The 16,140-nt window shown below is 41.5% G+C and overlaps 1 protein-coding gene across 9 annotated transcripts in view; it reads left to right on the plus strand.

The window, feature by feature from the left end:
- The window catches only part of znf536 (zinc finger protein 536), a 198,231-nt gene that overhangs the window by 128,046 nt on the left and 54,045 nt on the right, over positions 1-16,140 (plus strand). For all 9 annotated transcript variants that reach the window (XM_040202759.2, XM_040202777.2, XM_040202805.2 and 6 more), the window contains 2 exons: positions 1,476-1,634; positions 11,233-12,978. In XM_040202759.2, the coding sequence (XP_040058693.2) occupies positions 1,476-1,634; positions 11,233-12,978 (1,905 nt within the window). The remainder of the gene's footprint in view (positions 1-1,475; positions 1,635-11,232; positions 12,979-16,140) is intronic.

A 16,140-nucleotide genomic window follows, 5' to 3' on the forward strand; every position in this document is an offset into this window, starting at 1 on the left:
CGGAATGGGAAGCGGCAGAAAAGAAAAGATTAGGCTAATGTCAAAAAAAAGGCCTTATTGTGCGGTGTGGTTGCCTTCGTGGATTCCTCCATTTTTATTCTGTGTCTTTCTTTCCTCTCTACACGCACACCAAATGATGTTCCAGATTAAATAGTAAATAACATCATTTTAAAATGTATTTGCACTACTTTGGTCACACGGTTACCATGGAGGCCATTGCCTTGGCCTTGTTTTGTCTGGAGCTTTTCTTCTTTCTAACCCCGGAAAAGAAGCGATGAGCCCCTGACTTGCTCATAAGCGCCATAACTGTCTGTACCAGTTTTCCCCGACCTCTAAACATGTCAGATGAATAAATGCTAATATAAATATGGCAGCCTGCACAAAAATCAAAAACAGCCACCGAAACAGACAAAAAAAGAATCACTTGCACATGACTTTTGCTGTGAAATCCGTAAATCCTTTTGACAGTTCGGTGCTGACCTTGAACCGCCCTGCGTAGCAACGCCCCAGCTAGTCCTATTGGAACAATACAGATATTTTTAATTGAACAGCTTCACGACACAAGACATATCAACCACCAATCATTTTGTGCTCGTTCCCTTTTTTGTTTCTTTCAAGTTTCCTTTTTTTTTTTTTACTTAACTTAGTTATTAAGACCTTTTACATTTGCACGACTGTCAGCACATCACAGACTCTTAACTGAGCGCACAACGAGGCCGACGCGTGCTTTCAGTCTGACGGCGACACGCTCACCTCGCATTGTGCTGCTCTCAACACATTCCTAGGTTGTCGTCACTCATCTTCAGAATTGTATTCAGAAGGTGATCGCGTTGATAATAGACTGCTGTTGCGCTAAACTGTGCATCATCGTTTCTTTTCGTGTGGCATGCGGGAGAAGTGGTGAAGGGCGGGGTCAAAACTGTTATCACCCTATCATATCTGTGACAGCTACCTGTCAAAATCAGGTCGCGGGCAGAGATGCGAGGAGATCTTGCGATGCTGACATAGCCGAATCTAACTCTCTCTCTTATTTTTGTTCTTTCTATCTTATTTTGCATTGTTAATTTTCACTGCAATCCAGCATATGCTTAATAGGAATGATGATGATAGCCAGGATGAAAAAAAGAGTAGCGGTGTTGGCGCAGGTGGCGGTGTAGAGTGTGTGTGAATTCAGACGGAGGGGAGTGGGGGGGGTGATATCTCAGGACTGTGGTGTTTCTAAAGAAGCTGAAAAGCTTATGAACCGTCAGCGTTCTGTCAGGAGGAGAACAGCACGGCCTGTGAGCCCATTTGATGCGTCTGACTTTGTGTGGCGTTCGCACATTTGAGCAAGGGACACTGACTGACAGACAGAGGAGAAAGAGGGGGGAAAGCATGTTGTGTTATGATGTGTGGAGGGCTGGGTTTGAAGTGGCACTCAACACACCTTTCCATTTGTGTCTCCCTCCTTTTGCCGTCTTTGGCGTGCGCTCCAGATGTCGGGGAGGACTCAGGGAAGGCTGCGGGGAGCGTTCAGCCGTCGCTGTCCCAGCATCGTGAACGGAGCCTGGGCTCGTCCTCCAAAGACTGCCCTTACTGCGGCAAGTCCTTCCGCACCTCCCACCACCTGAAAGTACACTTACGGATACACACAGGTCAGTATGTGCACCAACCCCTTGCATTTACCCAAGCAATCAAACACTCATTCTCATACTCATGCTTTATACTAAATTTACTTTAGCACATAGACTCACATTCCTTCTGGGGTTATACTGGCATATGAATGTTGACCTCTTCCCATGTTGGAGTTGATCTTTGATATATGAAATGCAGATTCATTTATAGCCTATTAGATGGCCGATTTATAGGTCTAAGTTGGGAAGCCATGACAATTACAGTTTGATAACTTGGGATATTCTCTTACTGTCACTGTATGCTGGTTAGGTTCCATTGGCTCTTTTTACTGCGAGATTCCATCATGCCAACAGTAAAACAACCATCAGGGCAGAGAACATCTGAGACGAGAAACAAGGAATACAGTACCAGAATATTTATGTACATTTTTATCAGAGCTGACAGTTCATACATTTCTTTATATTATATAATTAAAACAGCTGCCAACAGAGAAACTATGTTTACCACTATTAAGTGCATAGATGGTCAAACGTTCCAAATCAAAGTATGACAATACCCTAAAAATAAGCAGAACTAAAAGTAAATTCTGGTTCAGTTATTCTGGTTCATAAATCATAATCATGTTTGCTTGACAATATATAATATTTCCGTGCAGTCTTATCAGATCTTATGCATTTTATTCAAATTGACTTAAAGACAAATAAATAAATAATTTACAAGTTAGAATGTGTGTTTCCTAACATTGACCCTCATTGAGGCTTAAGTCCATTATTATTCAGGTTTTTTTCCATTGAGCTCTAATTAACACAACAAGGGTTCAGTGTCCTCCAATGACATCTCTGAGGGCAATTTCACACTCCCTAACTTACAATAACTTTCGAGCCAAAACAAAGCCACCCTTTACACAGTTTAGGGATACGTGTGAAACGATGTGCTTAATAGATAGCTTAGCTCCAAACCTGGCAACTTCCTCCGATAAGCTGACCGGCGGTCGTCGCTGAGAGGTTCTGGCTGCAGTGGGAGTAATGATGTGCACTGTGGACAGTAGCCAGAGTTCTAACCCTCTGCGAGGTACGAACGCCCCACTGACTATCCAGGCTAGAGTCACAATTAGACCATGCAGAGGTCACCTTACAACAAGGACGCCTGCTTCCAGCTGCTGGGTCTGGTGCGTAATGGGAAGTGTAAATACATTTATTCCCAACAAATGGCTCAATTGAGACAATTATTTAAATATGTGATTATGTTCAATGTTTGTTGCTTCCTTCAATATTGTACAATTATAGTTAAAGCATGGGTTGGCAATTCATTTTAGTTTGGGGTTTTCTAACATGTGAACATGACATTAGCTAGTTGGATACTCTTAGCGCTTCTCGTGGACTCGTCCTCCAGCTGTAGTCAGGCGCTGCACATTAATGCTTTGGCGGAGTGACTAGTGGCAAGGGTAGAAGGAAAGGGTTTGGGGTTATTGCAACTGGATATCTACAAAATCATGGGACTGGCTGGTTTCTATGAAGTTGCCTACCCCAGCTACTAAGGTGTAATCCGAAAGACCTGGCTGGAATTAAAAACAGTCATGAAATGTGCAACTATAATAGTGTCAAATCAAACTGTGCTTGAGCAAGGCATTAGGATCCTCATTAGAAACCTGTCTTTAAGGTTTCTGTTCCTACATTAAGCCAACATAGCATAGTGAGCAATGCCATGTTTAGCTTGGTCAAACAAACGCATTGTCTGTTAAGACAAATATGCATTTAACTATGCTTTTCCAATTTTTGAACCAGATATTTTCTATTGAACAAGTTAAATAAATTACTGCGTGGCTTAGAATCAGGCAATGAAAGATTTGTACATGCCTGAATTCCTCTAGATGTTCTCAAAAAGTCCGCCCTGACCTTTTTGTCAGCTTCTACACTTCAAAACACAGTAATCCTTGAGTGCCAGAAGGGAAGCGGAGGCTAAAACACTGCACAAGAAAAAAAATCAATGCTTGCTTTTCTTCTTAGTCTCCTTCTCTTTTCCCCCTCCTTCTCCAAGCATTTAAAAGGCAGAACAGTGAGACCACCCGCACTGCAACCCCCTTTCTCCCTTAATAAGAAGCGGATACTGTACTTCAGATCTGAAAAAGAAATCAGAGGAAAAGCTTTAAACTGTAGCAAGCTAACACATCCGGTTTACACTCACGCAATTAGGATCCTTATGTTGAACTGCGCATCCAGGTCATGGCCAGGCCATCTACAGTAGCTTGGGATAGTGGTAGTTTTCTGGGGGCATGTTATCTGGTGGTGATAGAGCTGAGTTATGTCTGCTTTGAGTAGTCCAGTAAGGACACCCATGAGGGCCATATTTTATCGAGGGGGAAGACCCCAACATAGGCCTGGCTATAACTCATTTGGCGAAACAGATACAGAAAAGTAGCTCCATCTCATTCAATCCACGCGCAGTGTATTTAACATTTTTAATACTACTAAAATAATGAATCCGTAGACCTTTACATATGTGCGTGAACCTTATAATAAAAGTTAGATAAGATGTTGTTTTTAAACGGAATGTATCTTTGTCCACCGGCACGGTTTCAGCATCCGCTGGAGAAAAAACAGCTTGATGCATTCCCAATATGTGGCCTTTAAATCACCACTGTAACCTAATCACACCAGCTCCGCTGTGACATCCTGATTACATCCACCACATTACTTTCTTTTGCGGTTAAAGATCCCCTCCCTGCTCTGGTGACAATGCACAGAAATTCACAGACAACAGTGGGGCTCCTCTTCACCCTAATGCAATGTGAAAAACACAATGGAGTTGCTTACCAAAGACCAGCCGAGGCTGCACTGTGCAACGCAACGCAAAGATTAATGAGCAGCTAACGCCTGCTTGAAAGGAATGAAGTGAATTAAAATTTCTCAAAAACTTAAAGAGCTAATGTTACAGTATTAATTTCCTCTTGAACAGTGAGTGGGAAAATATCCATTAGAAAAATTAACCACAGTTTTCTAGGTAGCTAACATTGTGCGGCTGTGGGGCTACAGTGTGGGGCCACAGCTAATGAACACACTGCAGAGGGTGATATTTCATTATACAAATTAATGCTCACATTTTAATGGGAAAGTCACATAATGAATCTAGGCTTCAGTGACAGCAATTAGAGGCCCAGATTGTCCCCTTCTGGACAAGGCACTATTTAGCAGTAAGCAGCTGTGTGTAAAAAATAAAAAGTCCTCGTTCTTGACAATAGCCACACATAACTTCAGGCAGGGCCGCATAACCAATAAGGGTCCCTTCTCACCTTTAAACAAAGAGAAGGGGAGACAAAGAGAGAGATAGAAAACGAAAGAGGAGAGGCAGGACTTGCCCATGTCACTTAACCTTAACCTAACCTTGTATTAGGGCTGCAACTAACGATTATTTTCGTAATCGACAAATGTATCGACTATTTTTTCGATTAGTCGACTAATCTAACTATATTTACCACAGTGTAGGAGCATGGAAACAAAGTGGCAAGTGTTCCTTTTGCTTACAATGTAAGTTTATTTCCATCCAATAACGTTCGATTTTGAACTTCAAATGTATTTGAGTAACATCCATCCATCCATCCATCCAGTTAATACAAATGTAATCACCATAATAGATACATTAAATAGTAATACGTTTTCGAATGTGAAAATGCGAATATGCGTTTGAAAGTAAAAAGAAAGTGCAAATAAAGTTTAAAAAGTAACTCAAAATTGCAATAAAGTTTATGAAAGTGACGAGCATGTTGAGGATCCTCTCTGTCCAGACTTCATCAGGACAAACTCAAATTATCACGTTGTAGGTTATAGTATCATAGGTTTTATTATGCTAGAGTCGATCTCTCGTAATTGTGTAGATATAAAACTATTTTTTTTCACAATCCTGTGTTTGAGGAGTGCTAAGTTGAGGTGGTTAACGTTTCCTATTCAGAACAAAAAGACAAGCTAAGATAATTTACAGATTTACTACACTGCATTTAACATAACTGAAACAGCATTAGCAAGCATCTTCTACGAGACGTTCTGTTTTCCAACATTTAAGTGAAAACCTCACAATAAGTTAACAAGGCTAATGTTAGTTAGCTAAACTTACCCATGAGGAGAAGACGTGGTGGTTCCAACACGCTCACGTTTTAAATGTTCCTGCGTTGCCGTGAAATGACAACTCTGTTTTGCAAGTGCTGCGTTGTCCTGTTTGGTTTGGTTTGTTGTTCTCCCACGTTAAATTTGATAAACGTCTTTACCTTGGTGCATGACAATAGACAATAGAGGCCATACCGCCCCCGGCACTTCCTGTACTGTATTGCAATGGCGAATGGAAAAGACTCGTAGCTCTGAATCTTTTTATAATATACCACATGGCGACGACGATAGAAATCTGCGTCGTCGATTTTTCATAATCAACGTTGACGATTACATTACAACATTACATTCTATAATGCTAATAATAATGCTAGTGTTATAATGTTAACAAGTATTTTACAACACTAACCTGGTGTACATTGTTAACAACGACCATTCTGGTGTTACAATGTTACTGACTGTTTCACAACGCTAACCAGGAATTACAGTGTTAACAAAGTCCATTCTACGCCGCTAACCTGGTGTTACAATGTTACTGACTGTTTCACAATGCTAACCAGGAGTTACAGTGTTAACAAAGTCCATTCTACGCCGCTAACCTGCTGTTACAACATTAACAACGACTGTTACTCAACGCTAACCAGGAGTTACAGTGTTAACAAAAGACCATTCTACGACACCAGGTGTTATAATGATAAGGACCATTCCACAACACTAACCTGTTCCAATGTTAACAACAACCCTCACCAACAACCGTTTACAACGTTACCCAGGTGTTACAACATTAAAAGTGACCAAGAGGTTACAATGTTGAGCTACCTTACGACAACACAAACCATGTGGTACATTGTTATTGATGACGGTTTTCCATCGTTAACAACGCATTACAGCGCTAAAAGTTTCACTATGTGAATTCAGCGTCAAGATATCTTGCAGAATGCTGGAATAAGCATAATAGTGAACTTATGGTTTCAAGGATGACGAAGTATGACGAGTAGAAGAGCTGCACAATTAATCTAATTTTAATCGCAATCATGATTTTGACTCAGAATTAAATGAGCATGATCGTCGGCGATATTGACGTGGAAAATGCGTGCTCTGCTACATATCAAATCAAGCGCTTGCTCAACTAACAGTCTAAGTCAGCCAACCACCATGGGTAAAACGAGGTGGGAGGAGTCATGCACGTAGTCCCTGCAGTGGCAGCCCCAGAGAAAGTCCTGTCTGCAGTGGACTCCGGTATTAGTAGGAGAGTAGAGAGACAGACAACAGAACATAGAGCAGACTACATGGTGTGACAGGTTATGTCAAGAGCAGAAGGCGAGGAGCTAGTCCCTCAAAGGATCATCATCCGTTGTCTGGAAGTTTCGGGGATTTAGGGCAAGTGATGTTAACAAAGAACAAACCATATCACAGAGTGCGTACAGTTGTGTCTGCGTCGCTTAGCCATAGAACTAACTTGTTATACCACCTTAAAAACGTGTACATTAGCTGGAATGTATCACTTCATAATCTGTTGATTTTATTTTGGGTAAAACGTCTTGATACTATTTAATTTATGTTTTCCTTCTATTAGATGCCCTGTGATAAGGACCAATCTGTAGCACAGCAATGGAAGTGGAAGCGGTGGTCTTATTTTATTAAACATGAAAATGCAATAAAAGTTTTCCCTAAAATAGACGAATAATTGTAGTAAATAATTGTGATTTAATATAGATGAGAGTAATCGTGAATACGATTTTGGCCATAATAATGCAGCATTAACGAGTAGCAATGTGAAGCCATTGTCATTGAATTTATCTACAAATCCAAATTGCCATTGGGTGGGCACATCCATTCCTGACTGTATATCAGGCATGAAAATCCCTCACCTTTCGGCAAAATTCGTCGTTTTGAAACCAAAATAGGTAACCTACGTGAATTGTGTAGATTCGATGAATTTTTTTTGGGGGGGTGGGGGGTATTCATATTCAGTGAACTGCGAACAGGTGCGCGTGTCAGAAGGAAGCGCGAGATTCAGTGAATTGCGAACAGGGTGAGTGATGGTTTTAATATTTTCTGGTATATCTAAGTTAAGTTACCCAGGAGCTTTGTTGACATAGACTTAGCTAACGTTAGCTACAGCTGGATGAATTGAGTCATTTAACGCAGCAGGAGAGAACGCAACGTTGGCCAGCTAGCTAAAGCTCCGGTGGAAAACGATTAGCTAACGCTTTTTGAGGAGGTAGATTTTGAGGTGAGGGGACTGACAAGGCAGAAGGTAAAGTGGTCCACCGTTCTATCAATAAGCAGACCAGCCAACCTGATACGCATTCTGACTGCAAAGTACGATGAACGTATCATTGACCCGAAGACACGGTCGGGAGGTGAATTTATCTTACACCCCCCCCGTCAACGAATGACTCAAAGAAATCTCTGGGACAAAACCAGTTGAAAACCCCTGCCCTAGAGGTGTAATATCCTTCTCACCTTTTTCACCCTTGACCCGTTTTCATGCCTGGTATATACTAGTTCTCTAGCTACCTCTGTAGCAGCTGAGCTGCTAGTGTGACAGCATTAGAGGCATTCTCAATCAACCACTTACCAATAACTTAAGCACATGTACTTGAAAGACGTAAAAAAACTCCCATCAATTATTCCATCTCTCAAACACGGGTGTTTTTTCATCCTTCTGGCCTAATGAAAAACACGTTTGAGGTTTATATCTTTACTTATCTCTCTGGCGCTGTCACAGTTCACACAAAGCCAAATGAAATCAGTACATGCAGTGTGATGTGAAAACATACTATGGAGGAGAAAATCCCAAAATGGTGATCACGAGGCCGATTTAAAGCCACAAATGGATTTTTGTGAATTCTACGGGGTTGCTTTTTCATTCTTCTCCAAAGTTGTCCAACAGGATGGACAATAGCAAAAAGTTTATCTTTCTATTTTTAACTCCAAAATAGTAATTTTCTGGTTTTGTGGCAGCAGTGATCTGTCATGTGGCTGGGAGGTTGTGCTGTTTGCGCTGATATCAATTAAAAGTGGATTAACGGGTACATAATGACCTTTAGCAGTAAATTGTGTGTAATGTTGCAAGGCAGGATACAGTATATTCCCCAGATGTCACACCAGGCCCCTGACGTATGATGGAGCAGATGTCTTCGCCAGTCCAAATGGCCCTCTAAGACACAAACACACACACACAAACACACGTACAGACACACAGGCTCAGGCCGACAAGCATGCATAAACATGTTTTCGCACACATTCCAAATGGTGCGCACACACAGACACACACACAAGGACGTAAAGGCAAGTAGATAAGTCTGTTTCACTGGAAAATGGAAAAGTAGTATAAACTGATGACTCTCACGGGGCATATGTATTTGTTCTCAGTTTTCTTAGGAGACGTCCAAAGAGAGTGTTAAACATACATCTCTTCTGCTGCTCTTAATTCTCATTTTAGATATGTAGAGAGTACATTAATCTTAACCCCTACCCGCCCATTTGAACATTAACAACCTTTTATAAGGAAAGACAATACAGAGGCAGAAAAAAAGATCAGATCAGTCTAATTTCTGTCTAATTTGGCTGCTAGAATATCATTTTGTCCAGTTAGAGGAATTGAGAATGATCATTTGCATCAGGGACGTTTCCTTATTGAATCAGGACTGAGCCTCTGTTCGGCAGCACACAGGAGAAGCACTTATTGGGTTAAAAGCTCATCTCATATGGTTTATTTTAAATATACTCTATGCTTCATAACCACTCTAGCGTAAGATAAAAGATATCGGGGCTATCTGACTCGCTGCATGCCCTCCCTTTCCATTTTTTCTCTCTTCTCTTCTCCTCATCATTTCCACCTTCAATTTTCTTTTGTACACCCTCCTATGCGTTTCTCTCCTGTATCAATATTGTATTGAGTTGGTGTTTGTGGCTCTTTATTTGAGAACTCTGCAGTAGGTCTGCAGATCGCAGTCTTTTTCTGGAATGGTGCCCTCTAAATAATGATAAATTACTTGAGCAGTATGCCATTTGCTAATTATATCCATGATTTACTACACAGCCCGACTTAAATCATTCAAACCAGCCTTGCGTAACAATGCCTTTTTTTCTTTTATGAAATGGTTTCCATGTGTATAATCTAAACAGTTTATGGCCATATACTGTGTATTTAGAAATGTGCATACACACAAAACACTACAATCATCATTTTTTTTGTTCTTTTTCCATCCCCCTGTTTTTTTTTCCTTATAACCCTCCAAAAGAAATTCTACTCTGGGAACTTTTTATATGTATATATTTAAAAAGGAGAGAAAAAAAGAATCCAGCTTAGCATTTTTTCCCTCTCTGTTCATTGTTTAATGAATCCAAATCTGGCTCAGACTCCAAGCCTATTATAATTGCTAGCAGGATGTGTTCTATTTCAACATAAGTATCATTCCAATGGAAGATCCACTTCTGGCAGAATACTGCTGGCTTTTAGAACATTATCAAGAATATTCATTAATATAGATGTGCAGTACAACTGAATATATTTAAATGTAACGCAACAGATTCACCCCTCTTTTAGTGTAATGTAAATCTCTTTGATCTCTGCATCCGGTACTGAACCATTTTGTTCTTCATCATAGGCGACTCACAGCTTTACTGAAACAGGCATGTGGTTCACATACAGAATGTTGGCTGCGAGTTTTTTTTTTTTCTACCAATCAATGACTTATTTTTCTATTGTATTATATCATCCATATTGTATTGCACAACTTGGCAGTGGTCAGGGAGATTCGACTGACTAAAACTTATTAAGATAAACTGCATATAGGGAATGACCCAGGAATTACACTCTCATTGGCTGAGACACAGCAAGCAAGGCCAGAACTAAGGCATTATGACCCCACTGGATGCACACATGCACACATCCATGCACAGATAGTCAGGCACAGACTGAACTGCACCCTCAGCCACAGCCTCTACCCGTGCAAACACAGATAGCATCGAGGCGGTTTCTTGTCAGTTGAAAATATTATCTCTTGTAGTGGACTAAAAGCGCCATATGGTGAAATGTTTTTTCTTTTTTTTTTACGGTGTTGATGTGAGTGATGGCTCACTTGGCGGAGCTGGATCGACCCACATTGAGATGCGTACTGCACAACCCTACCCCCGTCATAACAGACACACAAACAAGAATGATCATTATCACGTTGTTTTGTATTTTATTTCATTAAGTGATATAGTGTTTTTTCTTCATAAATGGCTGCTTTCTATATTTGATGAGTTAAACGGTGTTTGTTTTGATGCCAAACAAAAGATAGGCAATTGCAAAATATCCTTGTTTTTTCATTATAGTGAATGAAAGGCATATCTTTTTTCGTGAGCTCTACCCATTTGACCTAATTTTCTTTGTTCTGGGAGGTTACATGACCCTAGGGTTCACATTCCCTCCTCCAATAAATAGATTTTGATATTCAGTCAATCTAATATTCAGGTTAATTATTCACCGTTTTTTCCTTTCTGTTTCTTGTTCTCTGCCTATTAGGAGAGAAACCCTACCGTTGTCCTCATTGTGACTATGCTGGAACCCAGTCCGCCAGTCTGAAGTACCACCTGGAGCGCCACCACCGCGAGCGTCAAAATGGCTCAACTGCCTCAGGCCCATCTTCTTGCCACATCACTTCTTCTGACCACAAAGAGGATCATGGGAAGACAACCAGCGGTGGCATCTTTGCCCGACCAGATGTCCTCCGTAATGTCTTCAAGAGCATGCCTTCAAACTTAGACTTCAGGGCAGGTCCAATGCTGCCACATCAGTGGGCATCGTCTGGCATGATGTCTCCGCATGACCGGGATCGTGAGCGTGGAGACCGTCGCTTTGACTCTAACTCTTCAGCTGAGAACATGAAGACTGCTGATGGCCAATCCGGACTTGTCTCAACGGGGCCAGATAGCTTCTCCGACCTAAGCAGGGCTTACCAAAGCATGATGGGAAACGGGGTCCACTTCCAAGGTTCTCTCCAAGCCTTCATGGACAGCTTTGTCCTCAGATCCATGAAGAAAGATATGAAGGACAACCAGAGTTCAGTCCAGCTCCAGGCCCAGGGCTACCATGACAATGGCGAGCCTAAAGCAAAGCGGGTTGTTTCCGCTGATGAGGAAAGAGAAGACAAGGCTGAAGCCAAACAGAACTCACAGCCTGGTAAACCTGGATCACAGTATGAACCACTTGATCTGTCTGTGTCAGTCCGGCCCGAGTCTGCATCCGGGTCCCTCCCTGGCTCTTCAGTTACCATCCATGATAATGTGGCGTGGCATGGCTGCCTCTTCTGCTCCTTCTCCACCTCCTCATTCGAGCTCATGGCTCTGCACCTCCAGGCCAACCACCTGGGAAAGGCCCAACAGCAACGGTCCGATGCAGGCAAGGAGCTTCATGGAGAGAGCTCTCCAACCACCTCCACCATTCACCCGTCTAACAACAAGACCTCTAGTGTGGCCCTTGACAAAGACGGAGAAAGAAATGGAGACAAAAATCAGGGAGGCTGGAACGACCACATTGATCAGCCCTACAATCCCTTTCAGAGTGACTTTTACAGGCGGTTTGGTGGCTTGTATGATGGATCCCAGAGGGTCAACCAGAACCTGCAAGCATATTTAGGCCCTGCTGATCAAAGTATGGACCTACCCACACAGGCCTTTGGTGGAATACCTTCAGCTGGTGGTGACCAGATCGGTGATAGGGGCTCCCGTGGAGATACCGAAGAGGACCAGGTTGGATCAGATGATGAGGTTGCAAAGGCTGGGGGGTGCAGTACCAGTGACACCCCCTCAACTACTCCCAAGAGAAAGCAGCAACAGACTCACTCCGATGAAGAGGATGAAGAGGGAGGAGTGGCTGAAGACGAGGAGGAACAAGATGAGGATGGCCAAATGGACATGGAGAGAGAGGGAGACGGAAGTCCGACTTTACAGCTCTTCCAGAACCACTCCTCTTTGCCCCCAAGTGGTGGAGGTGGTTTGGCTGCATCTTCTTCTGCCATGACACCACATTCTCTGGTTTCCAAAGCAAAGAACCAAGGTTTGCCACTGGAGAAGCAGTGGCAGCAAGGCCTGGCCCTCCTGTCTCCTGGAGGCCCCCCAGGAATGTTGAAGACTGAGCATCACACCCACCTTGAGCAGCAAATGAACATGCTCTCTGTCCTCAGAGCCTACAGCAATGACAACCTCCCTGCATTCAACGGTCTGGGAGGGGGAGCACCCACAGGGGGCATGAAGAGGCCAGATGCACCTGGTGAGTGTGTTTAACTTCTACTGGAAGGAACTTGTGTTAGGCACACAAATTCAATTTTAAAAGCACTTCATACACATAAACACTAAACACAAAGGACAGACACATATACATTTGCTTGCCCTGACACCCATAAAGAAATCTTAGAGACCCACGGAAGGTCTTGAGATTGGCTCTGAAGTGATTTCAGCCTTATTTCAAGCAGGTTTAGAAGCTATCAGCCTGCCGACTAGCAACAGATTAATCTTTATTACACGTTTATATTACTGGAAGTGCAGCGCCTCCCTCCCGCTCCACAGCGTGGAGGGAATAACCCTGGATGAGTAAGAGCAGGACCTCAGCTACCCTTGCCATCTCCTCCTCATGTCTCCTAACTATCTTAGCTCTCATAAAGCCGGCTCCCAAAAGCCCATTACTTTATAACACTGGTCGATCTATGACCCTGTGAAAAATGAACTGTCAACTTTCATGATTCTGCTAAGGTTACAGGCGCTCCTTGATGCTGGAGAAGGAAATGTTTTTTTCTTATTTCTCTCATTTTTATTTTTCAACCCTCTTTCTCTGTTTAGGGTGGTTGCTAAAGTATGTCTATAGGAAGAAGGTTTGAACCCAATGTTGGTATTAACCTTTGAAGAACAGACTTATACACACTTTTGAGATAGAATGTTTTGGAGAAAGATTACTTTGCTCCGGTCAGTGACAATTCCTTGGTGTTCGCATATTGAGATTGAGCTAACATTGAACAGATCTGATTAAAAATTGAAAAATATAATATGTTTTATTTTTCACATTCATTAATTACCCAAACCAGTATGTTTTAGCTACAAGGTTACTCGACTGCAGTTATATTCTGCCTTTTTTGTCAGATTTAATCAGGAAAATAATGTATTTGTATTATTGTTTCCGCTTGTCAGCTTCACTGTTGCTCATCAACACAGTCATAAATATTTTTCATTTTGTGCATGACAAAATCAAGTGACATTTTGCTAATGAAATGTAGAGTTCATGTCTACAGGCATACATTCATAAAGGCACAGTAGACACAATAATCTATGATAATAGTGACGCCTCAGTTAATGAAGAAATGCAGCCACATGTGCTCATCTGACCTTTCCATCTGACAAAATATTGTCCGTCGTCATGGGGCCAGGCTCTGCATAGCTTAACGCTGTGGATGAATTTTAACCATACAAGATTGATATATGTTTCATTAACAGTGCCTGTTTGTGTAAAAACACTGTACTTATTGTCTGAGCTATGTAATGTTAACACTTCCCTTTACAACTACGAATGCTTGACCTTTATACGTTCCTTTTCTGTGGAACAAAAGCCTTTCTTAATTGCTGTTAGTTTATAATTATATAATTATACAATATTATATATATATATTCAGATCTCTAGCGAGCTTACATATCTAGAATATAGAATATTAACTGAAAAGGTCAAATCATGGCACTGTGCTTGAAAAATAAATTAGTTTTTGTTCTGGGTTTTGTTACATTGGGCACCATCAGAAACCTTTGACATATATATATGTGTAGCAGTCAAAATGAATTCCTAATCAACCACAATTATATGAACCCTTATATATATATATATATATATATATATACATTTTTTAGTAAAAGTCTTTCTACCCGCAACCGAAACTACTATTGCTCTTATAACTATCATAACAGCGACTACAAAACCAACTATATGTCTGCTGCTAATACAACCGAGGCTATAACTATTAAGTTCAATATCTCTACTCTCCAGTTACTTAGAAGTACTGCCAATTGTATGATAATGACTATTATTTTAGCTCATGCTTTAAAGGCATTATGTGATCTTTTATTCAAATATAAGTATTGTTTTTTATTTTCAATTCCAGTCTTAACTATTTACTTTAAAACAATAATCTGAAACCTGGAGCAAATAAAATTGGGAATTCAGTCTAATTGTATAGGAATGAAATGTAGTATGAACGTATGTGTCGTGGTGCTGCCCATTGTTAACAGTATCCATGCTACTGTGACTGCCACCAGTCACACACTGCTGTTGTATAACAAAGATTGGATGGGAAAATAGACACTCTTGTTCCACAGCAAAATGCACTATTACAGGCCCTCTTTATGTGTCCACTTGTAAACCCCTTGTGTTCAGGGGTCACTCACATTCCTCTGTTATTCCGTGGGCGGAGAAGGTGGGGTAGCAAAGACAGCCGCAAAACTCAATTCAGACTTGGCAAAATGTGATTATCTGGAGTGGCTTTGCATTAGGTTTGTATGCAAATACAGCATAAATCATTAATATCGAAATTCTCCCTTGAATCTGCGGGAGCTGTTGTAGGGCACGCGTCGCACATCTGGAGTGGACGTCGCTTCATTAGTACCCCTAAAAGAAGTGGAAAAGGGTTGCAATGCAGATGAATCTACTTGCACACGGACAGGCAACAAATAGACACATATACGGGTCCACACATATTCCAATGTCTGCAGTATTAAAGCGCACATCCCTAAACTGGCCCAAGAATTGGATTTATCAATGAATGGCGTTAACTGCTGCACTGGCCCCGAGGTATCTGGTTACTGAGGTACTGTAGGCCGTGTTAAGACCGATACCAACCCGCACTATCTGCTGTACTGTAGATGTGCTCAACATGATCAATACTTGACTGCAGTGGAGACCTATCTATAGCCATACATTATCAAACTTGAAGTATTACATTATTCAAACAACGCTGTACATGGCGCGACTGCTTGCGAACATTGGTTCTCACATCGTATTACTTACATCACCTCAGCCCCCTCGTTCATTTAATATATTAAACGTGGACGGAAACTACTGAAGGCTGAGATTGACAAGGTGTGTTGATACCCTTGGAGGACTTGGATGAGGGGGAAAGGGTTCCAGAAGAGAAAATGACTGAGCTGGTGGGTTTGGTGTAGGATAAGTTTGCTTGTCAGTCAGTTAAGTTACAAGGGCTGAAATGAGTCAAAGTGGGTGAAAGTCCTGTTTGTTGTATTGAAAGAAAATAATTTACAGCCCTCACAGTGTTACATTCATATTCATATATTGCAATTATGTACATAACATGTAACAACGGAAGAAATAAATCAAGTAGCTGGTCAGCTTCACCGGAAAACCCTGACCTCAATATAGGACAGCTCTCTAAAAAACGCT

Source organism: Gasterosteus aculeatus, chromosome 12 (genome assembly GCF_964276395.1).
Source record: "Gasterosteus aculeatus chromosome 12, fGasAcu3.hap1.1, whole genome shotgun sequence".
NCBI classification, from domain to species: Eukaryota; Metazoa; Chordata; class Actinopteri; order Perciformes; family Gasterosteidae; genus Gasterosteus; species Gasterosteus aculeatus.